The sequence below is a fragment of the Myotis brandtii genome, unplaced genomic scaffold (assembly GCF_000412655.1).
Source record: "Myotis brandtii unplaced genomic scaffold, ASM41265v1 scaffold178, whole genome shotgun sequence".
NCBI classification, from domain to species: domain Eukaryota; kingdom Metazoa; phylum Chordata; class Mammalia; order Chiroptera; family Vespertilionidae; genus Myotis; species Myotis brandtii.
The window spans coordinates 122,508-139,139 of NW_005356599.1; the positions used below are offsets into that span (position 1 = coordinate 122,508).

Below are 16,632 nucleotides of genomic sequence, written 5' to 3' on the forward strand. Positions count from 1 at the left end.
GGTGAGGCCCGGCGGGGGCACCACCGGGGCCCTCATCCCTCTCCTCCCCCTACCTAAGGTTTCGGGTGGACGTGGCTTTATCACGTCCTAAGCTGCAGGTGCCACTGTCGTGGTCTTTAGGACGCATCCCCCTTGTTAATGGAATGAGGCTTCAGGCTTGTTCTGTAATAGTGGCTCCCCTTTAAGAGGAAGGGTCTGGGGTGGTGAAACTGGGATTTCTGGGCTCTAATCCTAAAGTCATCTATTTGGAAGAGTCCCTTCCTCTCTCTGGGCCTCGATTTCCCGATCAGGATTTGGGCAGGATGGACAGGATGGGCTTGAAGGGGCTTTTCCTGTGACAGGGTTTATCCTAGACACCTCTGATGCTGGAACCTGCAATTAGGAAAAGGTACCGGCGCTTCTTAGGGGCGACGGCGCCCGGAGTAGGGTCAGAAGGGGGGTTGCTCTCACGCTCATCTTTTCCCCATCCCACCCCCTACCCAAGGGCCCACTGATCGCGAGCCTCCCCGAAGCCCGAATGCGGAAGGTGGTGGGGCAACTGGACCCACAGCGTCTCTGGAACACTTACCTGCGCCCCCTGCTGGTTGTGCGAACGCCGGGCAGCCCGGGCAGTCTCCAAGTCAGAAAGGTAAGGGTCACTCACATCTGACCCCTCAGACCGCTAGGGAACGGGAAATAGGCATTCTGCCCAAGACCCACAGAAAGTGGAGCTAATCTCTAGACTCTAGAGTAAGTGACTACCAAGCTGTACTGCCCTCTGTCCCGCCCCCACTAAAAGCCTACTATGTGCTTGGCACGAGTAACAACAGCCTTATGAAGTAGGTACCAATGTGACCTTCACTATGCAGACGGGGAAACTGAGGCCCAGAGCAGTTGGGCCTTTTTTGTCCAGATCCCACAGCTAGTAAATGGTGTACCTACAGTTTCAATCCAAACAGGTTGGCTCCAGAGCTGGTGCTGTAACGTCTCTATATTGCCCCCCAGAAAGCAGCCAGAGTCATTTGAATACTGCCCGAGTTCAAATCCCACTTCAGCCCCTTGGAGTAGTTTCCTAAGCGCCTTGAGCCTCAGTTTCCTCATCTTTGAATTGAGCCACTGATGGTCCCTACCCCACAGAGTTCCTAGAACAGGGCTTGGCACACAGTGAGTGCTTTTGAGGAGTGAGCTGTGGTTAGTCTTGGCATCAAGAGGTGGGGTCATTCCATGGCACTTAATAGGTACTTAGCAGAAGTGTGAAAGGAATGATTAAAACTGAAGTGGGACTTGTGAGTCAACCCGACTGCTCTCTGCATGGCTCAGGTCACATGGCCCTTTTCCCTCTATACTCCCCAGTACCCCCACCCACCTCTCTCTTGCCACTAGTTCCTGGAGGCCACTTTGCGGACCCTGACGGCAGGCTGGCACGTGGAGCTGGACCCCTTCACAGCCTCAACGCCCCTGGGACCACTGGACTTTGCCAATGTGGTGGCCACACTGGACCCAGGGGCTGCCCGTCACCTCACCCTTGCCTGCCATTATGACTCGAAGCTCTTCCCATCTGAGTCAGCCCTATTTGTGGGGGCCACGGATTCAGCTGTGCCTTGTGCCCTGCTACTGGAGCTGGCCCAGGCCCTGGACCAGGAACTAAGTAGAACCAAGGATCAGGTGAGGAGTGGGGGGAGGGGAGGGGGGAGGGCAGGGACAACCTCTCCCTTGGTTGAAGCCACCACCCTCCCTTGCCCGGTCTTGTTTTCCTGTCACCACTACACATACAAAGCCACCGGGATCTTTCCAACTCCTGAACGTCAGATCCTGTCCCTTCTCTGCCCCAAATTCTCCCATGGCCCCTACCTCATTCCATGCATAAGCCAGAGAGTTTTTATAGTGGCCCATGAGATGCGCCCCATCCTACTAGTTACCTCTCTAGTCTCATCTGCTACCCCTCGCCCCTCGCTCATCCTACTCTAGCTACCTACTGCCTTGTGTACCTCAAATCCACAAGGATAACTCCCTGAGGAGCATTTGTACTTGCTAGGATATGCTTTTCTTTCTCTTTCTTTCTTTCTTTCTTTCTTTCTTCTGGCTAGAATTTTCTTTTCTTTCTTCCTTTCTTTCTCTTTGTCTTTCTTTCTTTCTTTCTTTCTTTCTTTCTTTCTTTCTTTTTAAATATATTTTTATTGATTTCAGAGAGGAAGGGAGAAGGATAGAGAGATAGAAACATCAATGATGAGAGAGAATCATTGATTGGCTGCCTCCTGCACGCCCCCTACTGGGGATGGAGCCCACAACCATGTGCCCTTGGCCAGAATCGAACCCGGGATCCTCCAGTCTGCAGGCTGACGCTCTATCCACTGAGCCAAACCGGCTAGGGCGAATGTGCTTTTCTCAGTTATCTTCCTAACTGGCTCCCATCCTTCATTCAGGTGTCCATTCTGATGTTACCTCCTCAACAAGGCCTTCCCATGATTTGTGATGCTTATGTTGATTTGTTTGTCTGTCTCACACTAGAATAAGCTCCATCTAGTCAGGGATTTGGCTGCTTTTGTTTCTGCTCTATTCCCTGCGCCCAGAGTATTGCCTGGAATGAAGTAGGATGTCAATTAAAATGAGTGGAAATAGGAAAAAATATAAAATAAGATGCATGGAATGAATGAATGAAAACACTAGTTTCCTCATGCTCCTCCCCTGCTTAGACGACCCCCCCCTTCCCAGTGCCCCAAAGCCCAAGCTCCCTGGCCCTTGCTGACCCCTCAGGCCTCTTCTCAAACTTTCCCTGACCCCTTCTCTGGCCCAGCCCTGGTCCATATTGCTTCCTTGCCTGGGAACACTCTTCCCTCTGACCCGGTTTGCCAGGCCAGCTCCCACTTACCCTCAATACAAACATCCCTTTCCCACAGACCCGGCATGCCCCCGGGCCGGTTATCCTCCACGCCCTTCCTGTGTTCTTTCAGGGCCCTGTAATTTTGGGGAGCATTGGTCTCAACTGCATTTCACTGTTTGTATAATTATTCATTTCTGGGTGTGTCTCTTTTACAAAACGGGCTAGAGGAATAAGGATAATAATCAGAGCTAACCCTTTAGTTACTATGTGCCAGTTACTATTCTAGGACCTGGTTCGAATCCTGCCCTATAAATAGACCTGTTATTAACCCCATTGCTTTCTTTCTTTTTCTTTTCTCTCTCTCTTTTTTATTTATTTTTTAATTTTTTTTAATTTTTAAAATTTTTTTTAATATATATTTTGTTGATTTTTCACAGAGAGGAAGGGAGAGGGATAGAGAGTTAGAAACATCGATGAGAGAGAAACATCGATCAGCTGCCTCCTGCACACTCCCCACTGGAGATGTGCCCGCAACCAAGGTACATGCCCTTGACCAGAATCGAACCTGGGACCCTTGAGTCCGCAGGCCAACGCTCTATCCACTGAGCCAAACCGGTTAGGGCTCTCTCTTTTCTTTCTTTTTTTTTTTTTTAACCGCATTTCTACATGAGGATACTGATGCTTTGAGAAGTTAGTAACTTACCCATGACTGCTTGGCCAGCAAGCAGCTGAGCCAGGATTTGAACCCAGGCGGTCTGGCTCAGAGTCTATGCTCTATGAGTGAGGAGACCTAGTTTGTTCCATTCAGCTTTGCAGGGGGCAGGAGATGGGGGTGGGTCAAGATCAGGGCTGACACTGAGCACCAGCTCCCACAGGCAGCCCCAGTGACCCTGCAGCTGCTCTTCTTGGACGGCGAAGAGGCGCTGAAGGAGTGGGGACCCAAGGACTCCCTCTATGGCTCCCGGCACCTGGCCCAGCTCATGGAGTCTGCACCCCACAGTCCTGGCCCCACCAGGATCCAGGCTATTGTAAGACCAGGGCCCCACTGGGTTCGGTGAGGGAGGGAGGGGGTAAGGTAAGGTTGGCAGCATCCCACCTGGCCCCTCCAGCCTGGCCTCTCTCCCTAGGAGCTCTTTATGCTTCTTGATCTCCTGGGAGCCCCCCATCCAACCTTCTACAGTCACTTCCCCCGCACAGCCCGCTGGTTCCATCGGCTGAAGAGCATCGGTAAGGGTGACGGTGGAGGCAGGCTCCAGCCTGGAATGCAGGTGGGAGGGTCGGGGTGGGGCAGGCACCTGTCCTCTGAGGGGTCATCCAGCCTTCTCTCTACCTCCTAGCCTCTCTCTAAGGCACTATCACAAAGGGCAAGACACAAACAGATCCCACAGCAGTCGTGATTATAAACAGGGCAGGGGGTCAGGTAGCCCTGGGTTCGAATCTTGGCTCTCCTTACCAGCTGTGTGAACTTGGGCAAGTGGCTTCATCCCTGAGCCTCAATTTCCTGTCTGTAAAGTGGGCATGCTGCTAATGATAATAGGGGAACACGGTACAGCTGCAGGAAGGGGGAACTAGCATTCATTCTTACACTGGGGTGATCAGTGCTTTACCTTCAGACCCCCTACCCTCCTCTGATTTCTGAGCAAAACCTTTGACCCCTGAGGGGACTGACTTTGGCTCCCTAATCCCCACTCCCTCCAGAGAAGCGCCTGCACCGTTTGAACCTGCTACAGGCTCACCCCCAGGAAGTGATGTACTTCCAGCCCGGGGAGCCCCCTGGCTCTGTGGAAGACGACCACATCCCCTTCCTCCGCAGAGGTACTTGTTGCAGGGGGGCGTGGGGGGCGGACGTCCAAGGGAAGCCACAGAGGGACCTGGCCCTGACCCCTTCTCAGGGTGGGGGACTGGTGGCAAGTTGCTTAACCTATTTGTGCCTCGATTTCCTCATCTTTAAAGTGGGGACAATAGCTCCCATCTCAGTTCCTTTCTCGTTGAGGGGATTGAATGTGCTGATACAAAATGTAAAGGCCTTTCTTGGACAAGTGCCTGGCACATAACAAGCATTTGAGAGATGTGAGCTGGTACTGTTTGTGCCTTAGTAATTGCAGTTTCTTCTAGCTCTTGACTTTCAGTGCCCTGGCAGCCCAGCAGAATCACCCGAGGAGCTTAGGAGAACACCCAATCACATTTTGGGCCCACCGAGCCACCATCTCGGGCCTCTGTGCTAGTTTTGCAAAACTCCCAGGTGATGCCGATGCACAGCTAGGGTGGAAGACATCTGGTCGAGGGTTTCAGATAGTAGGTTTCAGAATTGGTCTGAGCTCTAGGATCTGCAACTTACCACTGGTTGACCTAAGGCAAATTATGTAGCCTCTCTGAGCCCCCATTTCTTTTTTTTTTTTTTAATATATTTTATTGATTTTCCACAGAGAGGAAGAGAGAGAGATAGAGAGCTTAGAAACATCGATGAGAGAGAAACATCGATCAGCTGCCTCCTGCACATCTCCCACTGGGGATGTGCCCACAACCCAGGTACATGCCCCTGACCGGAATCGAACCTGGGACCCTTCAGTCCGCAGGCTGACGCTCTATCCACTGAGCCAAACCGGTTTCGGCTGAGCCCCCATTTCTTCTGGGAAAATGAAGAGATTTACACATAAAAAGCACATCTATGTGTATATTCCTAATCAGTGTTGGGAGGATGAGATAAGATTAGGTATATGAAATGCCTGCTTCCACAGTGCTTGGCATATAGTAAGTGCTAAAAACTGCTTTTAAAATTTTTACTCTAATTTACTTATCCAACAAATATGCATTCCTTACAACACCTTTTTCTTTTTAATATTTTTTATTGATTCAGAGAGGAAGGGAGAGGGAGAGATATAAACATCTATGATGAAAGAGAATCATTGATCGGCTGCCTCCTGCATGCCCCACATTGGGAATCAAGCCCACAACCTGGGAATGCACTCTGATGGGGAATTGAACTGTGTCCTCCTGGTTCATAGGTCAACGCTCAACCACTGAACCACGCCAGCTGGACTACAACACCTTTTTTATTGATTTGTTCAATGAATACTTCCCAAGGCAGGTACTGAGCAAGGTATCAGGGATACAGTGATGCACCAGAATACACCTGCCTCCTGTCTAGTGATGGGACCGATATTTAGCAAATCTGGAAAAATGCAGAGAGAAGTGCTCTGAGGACAGGAACCCAACGCAGAACAGTGATTAAGAGCACAGACTCTGGCCCAGCCAGCGTGGCTCAGTGGCTGAGCGTCGATCTATGAACAGGGAGGTCACAGTTCGATTCCCAGTCAGGGAACATGCCTGGGTTGTGGGCTCAATCCCTAGTGGGGGGTGTGCAGGAGGCAGCCGATCAATGACTCTCATCATTCATGTTTCTATCTCTCCCTCTTCCTCTCTGAAATCAGTAAAAAATATTTTTAAAATGGGGGCGGGGGGACATGGAGACATATGACCTGGATTCAAATTCTGACTGTTGTTTACTAGAGGCGGGATCTTAGGCAAATCCCTCTGCCTACCTCTGTGCCTCAGTGTCCACATCTGTAAAATGGCGGTAGTTATGGTGCCCACCTTAAAGGGTTAATATAAGGACAAAATGGTGTGTATTTGTGATATATGGCCTTAGACTAGGGCCTGGAATAGAACAAATACTATGTAAGTGCTAACTATTAGTAAAGAAGAGAAAAAGAGAGGATAGTCAGACGTCTGTCCTTTCTCCTGGTCTTTCCATAAGGCATTAAATTTTGCGTTCCTCTTAATTTGTGTTAGGAAAACAATATACTGGATACATATTTTTAAACTAACATGTACCCTCACACACTTAAAGCGATTGCTCAGAGTTCTTCAAGCGCCAGAACAGAGTTATCTTCTGAGGGGGCTGGGGGGCTGGGCCTGAGTCTTCTCTCTGTCCCACAGGGGTCCCGGTGCTCCACCTCATCTCCACGCCCTTCCCCTCTGTCTGGCACACCGCTGAAGACTCTGAGGCCAATCTGCACCCACCTACCGTGCACAACCTGAGCCGCATCCTCGCCGTGTTCCTGGCTGAATACTTGGGGCTCTAGCCTGCCGGGTTGACCCTGAAGGAGAAAGACCCAGCAGGGAATGTGGCAGGGGCACCGGGAGCCAGCGAGCTCAGGCCGGGCCCACCTTGGGTTTGCTGGCTCGTCCTGTTTAATGCCTTTGGCTCTGCTTGTGCTGTTACTGGAAGACCCTCTCTCCTTTGAGTATCTCAAGCTGCCACTCTTCAAAGACATGGAAGAGACCGTTGTGGGGCGAGAGCCAAAGGAATAAGAGCTTGGGCCCTGCTCTGAGGGAGACATTGGGCTGAAAAAGTTCGCAAGGGCAACTGCTATTCTTGGTTTTAGTCAGCAAACTGTGGACTGGCATATGGAACAGCAACACCACCCAACCCAGTGAATTCTCTGTGGCTGTTGTTTTTGTGGCAGTTCATTCTCCAGAGTGTCAGCCTTGCTACTCCACCGGTCCAAACTTAGCTCCACATGGATGTGCCATGTGGGGCCCACAGAGGATGTGCTCCTAAGCGGGAGCAGGAGATGGAAGCCAATACGTGGGAACACCAGATTCTGCAGACCCAACAGGCAATAATCTAGTGTTTCTGCAAAACATATTCTGCAGAACTTTAAAGGTGTTGCATGAAAGAAGGGATCAAGGAAGAAGGGTGAGCCATTAAATGAGTTCATTGCACAATGTGAATTTTCAACGGTAAGACAATGCATTGTTTTCCCAAGTATTTCACCAGGGAACTCCTTTTTTGGGAAGCACCTCACAGAACTAGGTACCTCAGAAGATACTTTGGGAAACACTGGTATGTTTATGGAAGGAATAAGACAGGCCAGAGGTCACTGCAAACTAGTTATACCAAACCGTCCTGTCTCTTTTAAGTTATGGGTACAGGAGTGCGAGATGGTGGGTATAACTCCAACTCTAGTGATGGCCTGAGGAAGTATTTCCCAACCATACCTAATTTTCAGACTCCACTGGAGTACTTATTAAAAATGCAGGCTCCGCCCTGGCTGGTGTGGCTAAATGGTTAGTGTCGGTCTGCACACCAAAGGGTCTTGGGTTCGATTCCTGGTCAAGGGCACATACCAGAAACCTTTCTGTGCACGGGATGCCACCCAACCAAGCCACAAAGGCCAGGGCCTACCTTTCTGACTTTGATGGAGACCTGGTAGGTAGCAGGGATATCAGGCCAGTTTGGAGGGTTATTAGGTAGTAAAGGTGAGCATTGATTGGCCTGAGTCAACGCAAGGCTGGAGAAGATTCAAGAATTCATGGGCTTAAGCTCAGGATATCAAATGAGAGGATAAAGAGAAGGTTCTCGATTCACATTCTGCCACAGTAGCTGACATTTATTGGGGTACCTACTACAGGCCAGGCACCATGAGCACTTTATATATAGCAACTCAGTCTCCCCCCAAACCCTGAGGTAGGTATGATTTCGGTTCTCATTTTGCAAATGAGGGGGTTGGGTCTGAAATTTATGAACCAGTTGTTTACAGATTCTTACACAGGGCCATGCTCCTAACCCCATGTCCTTTCCAAGTCACACGTTTGGGACCAACAGATTGTTAACAAAAAGTAGCTCCTCCTGGCCCTAACCGGTTTGGCTCAGTGGGTAGAGCGTCAGCCTGCGGACTCAAGGGTCCCAGGTTCGATTCCGGTCAAGGGCATGTGCCTTGGTTGCGGGCACATCCCCAGTGGGGAGTGTGCAGGAGGCAGCTGATCGCTGTTTCTCTCTCATTGATGTTTCTAACTCTCTATCCCTCTCCCTTCCTCTCTTTAAAAAAAAAAAAAAAAAAAAGTGGCTCCTCCTGAGGCTTTTAATTGGGTGCAAGTTAGAGTGGGGTTGGGGGTGGGTGGATGGACAGACTAATAACCTCTTAGAGGTGGAACTGGCGGAAGTCCAGAGTTCAGAAAGGAAAATTGACAGACATCAGCCAGAGGGTCTCAAACCACATGGAGATTCCTGTTTGCTCATTTCCGGTGGGCCACCCGTGTCCCCTGAGCCTCCCAGCCATGCAGAAGTACATGAGACATCACCTCCATATTGGAGAGAGGAAGCAGTGTTCGGTTACATCCCCAGCCTGTCTCCCTACAAGACACCCTGGTTGGGTGCACCATGCGCCAGGCACTGGGCAAGGGGTCTGATGAATAGTTTTTGCATGAATCCAGGGCAAGGATTGTGAGCTCCATTTTACAGATGAGGTTGCCGCTGCTGCTTTCCCCAGCTCCATTTGTCCCCCAAACTTGGGATCCCCAGCCTCGTGCTCTGAAGGGGCCACTAGGTGTATTTAGTAAGCGCAGTTGAGCGCTCTGGATGAGATGTATCACGCCAATCTTTTGAGGAACCATCAGTATTCTCATTTTTCATTTTAAGATACTGAGATTCAGAGAAATCCATTGCCGAAGATCACATAGCTGGGCTCATTCACTGCAGGGTGTCTAGGGGTACATTTCTTTTTATTCATCCTGCTTGACTGGTTGGGCTTATTGGTCTTATCAGCCGGGAGTAAAGAACATCTTTAAATATCTTTGCACTATCCTTGCTTCTGATTCTAGAATGCCAATTAAATACTTTTTCCCTCTATCCTCTATAACTTTTTTTAAAAATATATGTTGATTTCAAAGAGGAAAGGAGAGGGAGGGAGAGATAGAAACATCAATGATGAGAGAGAATCACGCCCCACACTGGGGATTGAGTCTGCAACCTGGGAATGTGCCCTGACCAGGAATCAAACCATGACCTCCTGGTTCATAGGTTAACACCCAACCACTGAGCCACACCAGCCGGGCTATATAAACTTTTGTCTGCTACTTTGTGGACTTCTCTCTGGTGTAATAAATCTTCAGGTGTGTCTAATTTGCTGTTTAGCCACTCTTGAGTTTTTACTTTTGGTTATTACATGTTGGTGGGCTTTTTCCTTTCATATTGGCTAGGCTATTATTTAACTCTGAGTTCCCTGCAGGTATTTGCAAGCTCTTGTATTCTCATCTATGACGGAGTCTCATCATCTGAAGCCTGTTTTTGCTGGTTCTTGCTCATGCTGGTGTATTTCCATGCGTATTTGGTTATTTGACTGTATACCACTCATTGTCTGAAAATTATGTGTGGGGGACTCTGGGGGACAGTTCCTCACACCAGCGGATGTGTGTTTGTTTCTGCCAAACATCTCAGCTAGAAGTACCCTGGGAAACATCACTGATGCAAACCTAGCTGCAAACGCGAGCCAGAGCCGGCCTGCAACCGCCAGTTTTCAGGTCCACCTTCTTCTTTCTTTGGTCTGTGCTCCCCTCAGTGTTCAGAACATCTCTGCAATCTTCTGGGTCACCCTTACCCAGCCTATGGTTCAGTGGGATCTCAGCTATTAGATTCCTCACCTCGGGCAGGCTTTGGCCTTGACTTCTGCCTGCCCCAATAAGGCTACAAACAGGACACCCACGTTTGTCCACATCAGCAAATGCCCTCAGAGCAAAAAGTGGCTTCAGGACCCCATGTACCTTTTCTTCAAATTTATGGGCTTAGTGTGTCCTTAACCGCATTTTATTGGCTATTTGATGCTTTAAAGATATTTAACTTACTATTTTCAGCAGCAGAGTCCCAATAATCTGGTTCCCTCCACAGGGAACAGAAGTCCCATAAAACCAAGCCAAGATTCAAACCCAGGTCTCTTTTATTCTAAAATCTAAGCATTGACTAACTACTATGGATATATCCTAGTCTCTCTGGAAATTTTGATTCCCTGATAAGAATATCAAAGAATGTCAGCTACCTCTCAAAATCCATTTTCCCTCTTCTTTTATACTTGAATTTTTTCAATGTCTTAATCCCTTTTTATTTAGTAAATAATCAAATGGATATTTTAAAACTTTCATTATAGGGATCTTTAGTAAGAGTTCTTTTGTTGGGCATAACACATCCAGCTAAAAGACTACATTCCCCAGTCTCCTTTGCAGTCCTTCCATTTGGTTAAGTTCTGACTAGTGAGAAGCAAATGACGTTGAATGAAATGATGTTCATTTGAGGACCTACTGTACAGTGTAGTGCTCTCGGAAGGAAGGGGGTTTCCCTTCCTTCAAAATGGTGATGGCGAGAGTTCTAGCAGTCACCTTGGACCATGTGTTCCTGATGACTTCAGGGCCACCATACCTGCCCAACACTGGATTTCTAAAGAAATAAAAACTCTCTTGTTTAAGCTACTACTATTTTGAGATTTGAGTCCAAACTGACACAGATGAAGAGTCAAAAATAATTTCATGCTAAGGGACTTGGCTAAGGATCCTTTTCTCAGCTTTTTCCGTCTCACCATGCTTGGACCCATGACTCCCTTCTCTCCCGAATCCCCTCCCTGAACAATATACAAACCAGTCTGCGCTCAGCCTTATAAATATGGATTTTATAGAAAGGACCAATTCAAAATTGGTCAGATGCCACACGCCAGAGGCTTCCAGAACCACAGGGATGAAAAAACAAGAACAACAACAAAAAGACAAAACCCAAACAGAACAAACAAAAACACCCCAGACCCAATTGCCTGAAAAATCAAGGTCTCAGTTAACCAAAGGCTTTTCCTAAAGAAACATATGTGGCTCAGGGTGGAGACCCTAAAGCCTGAACAAGTACCCAGAGCAGAAGGAAAACAACCAAATTCAAGCCCACAGTCCCTGCCCACTGGCCCCCCACGCCGTCAAGAGCGAGGCAAAGGGCTTCACAGCTTTTTTTTTTTTTTTTTAAAGCGGTGGTGATGGTAAATAGCTTAAATAATGGGAGGAGGGAAATTTTTATAGTTCAACTTTCTTTTTTCTTCCCCTTTGGGGGAAGTGGAGAGACTAGTAGCTTGAGGTTAAGGAGAAAACTGATTTTTATTGTTTTAATGGGGAAAACATGTAGAAATGGCAGGTTGCCATGAAACGTACCTAATTTGATCTGTGATCCTGGCCCCCAATTCCTGAAGAGGAGGTACGCCCTGGCACAGGTTAGGAGAGGTACCAGCCTTGGGTGCTGCCGCCTCTTGGGAGAGAGAACACAGCTCCAGAGCAGAGAATGGGGATGGCTAGGGGGGAGCAGAAGGGGGCCAGGACGGGGGAACCCTTAAGTAGTACCAAAATTAGCTGCCGTCTGCTCCCTGCTGGTGGCTCCCTGGGGTGTCGAGTGGCAGGAAGGGTGCTAGGGCTGAGTGGAGAAGAAACTTGAGATGCTATAAAAAACACCCTCCACGAGGGTCCCTGGCCCTGGGTCTCCAGAATAGAAAACCAACAGGGGTCAGTCAGTCAGAGTGCTTTCTTCTGTCATCCCCCTGAACCCCAGCTCAGTCTGGAGGGGAATGAACACTGCCCGGACTGGGGGTAGGGCTGGTGACCAAGTCCTGGCGCTCGGCACCCACGGAGAGGGGCGGGCATGGTGGGCTCCCCCCCTCCCCTGGCTTCACCTCCCCTCCTCCCGGCCAGCCCGGCCCCCGCCCCCACCAGGCCCATTGCAGGGCAGCACCCAGTTGTTATCGTGCAGACCCAGGCGGCAGCCAGGCGTCTCTCGATCGGCTCGGCGGCAGCACATCCAGTAGGAGCGTCCGTAAGGCAGGTCATGGTGGTAGGGCTTAGGGTGCCAGCGGCAGAGTGACACATCGCCCTTCTCGTATCTCTTGCGGCACTGCTTACAAGGGTCATCGCGGTAGAGGGGGTCTCGGCTCCAGCGCGAGTCTGTGGCCCGAACACCGAACGCTTCGATGATGCCCTTGAAGTGGTGGCAGGTGCACTTGAGGGCGGCCAGGGCCCGGGTGGGCAGGAAGCTGAAGATCTTGACCAGCACGTGCTCGGGAAGCAGAAGCATGTACTGCCGTGGCTCCAGCAGCCTCTGGATCTTGAAGCGGATTTCCAGGAAGTCGTGTGACACATGCCGGTACAGGCGGCACAGGGAGGTGTCTGCTGTGCCCTCAGCGTCATCTGGGCCTGGTGCAGTGGCCGGCGAGTCTGCTGGGGGTGGCTCGGGAGGCCCGTCCGGCCCCCGGGACTGGAGGAAGAAGAGCTGGCCAGGTGGGGGTGGCTCCTCAGGACTGACCGTCAGACACACTGTCTCCTCCTTCACATTCTTGGTACCATCCTTGCCAAAGAAGATGCACTCGTCCACCACGCCTGTCACCACCACATCCACGTGGAAGCCGGATGCTCCGCAGTCCCGGGCAGGGGGTGGAGGGGGTGCCGGGGGAGTGTCCTCGGGCCTGGCAGGGGCTGGGGCCTCCCCCTCGCTGGCTTCGTCCGCCCTGGCCAGAAGGAACTCCACGTTGCTAGGGAGGGCGTCCCGAGAGGGACTGATGAGCTGGTACAGGTCACAGGTAATCTTGTCCTTGGCTCGGGCCCCTGGTCCTGGGCTGCCCGGGTAGGCACAGCCTGGCCGGCCCCCACTCCCGTTGGGCAAGCTGCCGTCTGGTGCACGGGGCTCTCGGCCATTGGAGATACGGAAGGCGATGCGTACCTCCCCGGGGCCTGGCCCAGGCCTCTCCTCCTTGCGGAGGCCCTTGGCTGGAGGGTTGTCCCGCTGGGCCTCGAAATGAGCCACCGCCTCAGCCACACGGCTGCAGTCCCCGCCACCAGACCGCCGTTCAGACCCCAGCCCCTTGGCAGAACCACCCTGCTCTGCCGACACAAAGACCACAGGCGCTGGGGTGCCGGGGTGGGGATAGTTCTGCAGGGCCAGGGCAGCCCGCTGTTCCACCAGGGCCACCATCTCAGCCACAGAGAGCAGGTCCACATCCTCACTGGCTGCGGCTGGAGTCCCCTGAGCAGCAGGGGACCCCTCCCGGCCCCCGGGGTCCGGCGGAGCTTTCGTAGGCTCAAGACAGCGCCTCCTCCGCTTGGCCTTGGAGCTGTCACTGCCCCAGTGCCCCTTGACCTTCATGGAGCTGGCCCGGCTGCCGCCACCACACTGGTGGGCCACAAAGAAGGCCACCTTCTCCTTTGTATTCCCAGGCTTGATCACATACCACGTGTCCAGCAGGACTCGACCCTCGTCACCAGCAGCGGCTGCTGAGAGGAGAGGGGCAGGCTGGGAGGAAGGGGCCTCCGTGGCCAAGGCGGGTGGCGTGTTCTCTGAGTGGGCAGGCCCATGGTCTGGCTCAGCCCTGCTGCCGGACTCAGAACAGGCTGACGGCTTGAGGGCTGTGGAAGGTGGGCGCGGCTGGTTCTGTGAGTAGGTGCCAAAGGGCCGGGGGCACCACAGCTGGAAGGGCAGGAGGCCGCCACGGTCCATTCTGGGGAATGGTGGCAGACGGCGGGGGTCACTGCGTCTCAGGACCTGGATGGTGGTGGGGTCCTCCACGGGCCACCTGGACACGGGAAAGAGGAGGTTGGGAAGCTGGAGGTGCCTGCCTTCCCAGTACCACCCTGACCTCCACCTGTCCTGTTGAAAGTGACCAAATGAGACCAACAAGAGCTCTATTCCTGCCCCACTGCACATGAGCAAATGGAGAGCTGCAGAGGGGATGGGACCTCTCTTTTAATACCAGGAGCATGAACGGAGAAGGCAGCTTGCTCCAACCCTATAGAGGTCTCTTGCTGCCATAATCTTAAACTTCAGTGAAAATATCACCTGACAGACAGCTCCTCCTTTTTCTATTTGGTCATCCAGTAGCCAGCTCCTGAAAAGACAAGAATTCCCAGCCCAGCCCACAGCTATCTACGCAAACCCACAGAAGGAACGAGATGGGTTGGGAAGGGGGAATCTGAGGCCAAGCCTGACAGGCCCTTAAGAAACTGGCTCCTCCCTTTGTTCAGCTCATGGGGCCCTTTAAGGATTTCTGAAAGCCATGTATCCTCCCCCAGAAAAATGCATACACTTGCACAATACTGTGCAGGTAATTCCCTTAGGCAAATCTACAGACCCCTGGGATAAGAAAGCCTGTTCTAGCCCAGCCAGCATTGCTCAGTGGTTGAGTGTCGACCTATGAACCAGGAGGTCACAGTTCAATTCCCAGTCAGGACATATGCCTGGGTTTCGGACTTGATCCCCAGTGTGGGGTGTGCAGGAGACAGCCGATCAATGATTCTCTCTAATCATTGACGTTTCTCTCCCTCTTCCTCTCTGAAATCAATAAACATATATTCAGTAAAAAAATAAAAAAGAAAGCCTGTTCTAGTCTAGGCTCTCCAAGTTGTACAGGTAAACAGGGTCAGAGTGGGGAAGGGTACACAGTGCAAGACCAGGCCCTCAAACTTGCTTTCGGGACTTTTCAATTCAGGCTCTCTCTCTCTTTTTTAAAAATATACTTTTATTGCTGAAACCGGTTTGGCTCAGTGGATAGAGCGTCGGCCTGCGGACTGAAAGGTCCCAGGTTCGATTCTGGACAAGGGCACGTACCTGGGTTGTGGGCACATCCCCAGTAGGAGATGTGCAGGAGGCAGCTGATCGATGTTTCTCTCTCATCGATGTTTCTAACTCTCTATCTCTCTCCCTTCCCCTCTGTAAAAAATCAAAAAAAAACATTAAAAAAAAACAAAACAAAAAAAAAAACTGCAGATACTGGGGAGTGAGCCCGCAACCCAGGCATGTGCCCTTGGCCGGAATTGAACCTGGGACCCTTCAGTCCGCAGGCAGACGCTCTATCCACTGAGCCAAACCAGCTAGGGCCAGGCTCTGTTAATAATGATCATTTTATTTTGCAACAATTTTGTATGCATGACCTAATCTGGAGGCAAATCTGCTTATGAGTCAGACATGACCACTTTTTACTGCAGGAACAATAGGTAGCATATCCCTGTCTCAATCCTTCCCTGACCCATCTGTCTCCAGACATTTCGAAACCAAAATACCTTCCAGACCTCAAACCTTCCACATGTCTATAGACCAGAGGTCAGCAAACTACGGCCTGTGGGCCAAGGCTGGTCTACAGCCTGTCTTTGCAAATAAAGTTTTATTAAAACATGCTTATTTGTTTATGGCTGCTTTCGTGCTACAATGGAAGAGTTGAGTAACTGCAACAGAGAACACATGGTCTCGCAAAGCCTACAACATTCATTATCTGGACCTTTATGGAAAAAGTTTGCTGACCCTTGAAGTACAGACTATCCTTGTAAATACAGGCAATTCCACAAATACCACTAAAACCCCACCTTTCATGGTCCATTCAAAATCGACAGCCTCCAAACACCCACAGACACCAGTCACAAAGACAGTTCCAATCCTAAAAATCTTTACCGCCCTTATCCCTAATCCCACCTACAACAAAAATTCTTACAGCCCCTGCTGAAATTCCAGTTCCTTACAAAAAAAAAAAAAATTAAATTACACACAGCCCCTAAGACCTATAGATGCCTAAGTTTACTAACCACCAATACATCTAAATGCCCAGGAATGGGCATTAACACAGCAAAGGTGCTATCCCTCTCAACTTAACCACCCCCTGAAGTCCTCCAATCAGTTCCTATCCTCATCTCCAGAACATCAATGCCCCCCAAAATATCCAGACCCTTCCAAACTCTAAACTTCCAAACCTATAAATATCCCCTCCAGCACAGAAGACCCCAATCTCAAGGAACCCCTCACAAATCTCAGGCCTACCAAGAGCTCCTACACAGTAATTTCCCAAACTCACAGATGCCCGAAAAGTCCACTTTTCTGAAATCCCATACTCACCTCAAACTCTTTCTAAACCTTCACGTTATTCCCTAATTACACAGAAGCCCCCAAAATCGCAAAATAACTCACTAACACAGAAAAGTTCCCTAATACATAAAACTAACCACACATTTCTCATCTAAGGAACATCCCCGCCCTCCCCCCTCCGCCCCCCCCAAGA

The 16,632-nt window shown here is 50.6% G+C and overlaps 2 protein-coding genes across 3 annotated transcripts in view; one reads left to right on the top strand and one right to left on the bottom strand.

Annotated features, from left to right (window-relative positions):
• The first annotated feature begins 467 nt into the window (after positions 1-467).
• QPCTL (glutaminyl-peptide cyclotransferase-like) lies at positions 468-11,045 on the top strand. The gene is made up of 7 exons (XM_005863414.2): positions 468-628; positions 1,363-1,644; positions 3,676-3,828; positions 3,928-4,027; positions 4,499-4,615; positions 6,740-7,546; positions 9,814-11,045. The coding sequence occupies exons 1-6, from the start codon at positions 518-520 to the stop codon at positions 6,883-6,885; spliced, it is 909 nt and encodes a 302-aa protein (XP_005863476.1). The 5' UTR covers positions 468-517; the 3' UTR covers positions 6,886-7,546; positions 9,814-11,045.
• A 175-nt stretch (positions 11,046-11,220) lies between these two features.
• Positions 11,221-16,632, bottom strand: part of FBXO46 (F-box protein 46) — a 16,604-nt gene continuing 11,192 nt past the window's right edge. The window contains exons 1-2 of one of the 2 annotated variants that reach the window (XM_005863416.2): positions 14,427-14,751; positions 11,221-14,163 (exon numbers count right to left, since the gene is read on the bottom strand). In XM_005863416.2, coding sequence (XP_005863478.1) covers positions 12,270-14,087 — 1,818 coding nt within the window. In that variant the 5' untranslated portion in view covers positions 14,088-14,163; positions 14,427-14,751 and the 3' untranslated portion in view covers positions 11,221-12,269. Of the gene's footprint in view, positions 14,164-14,426; positions 14,752-16,632 lie in introns of those variants that run through there. The other variant, XM_005863415.2, reaches the window with a different exon arrangement.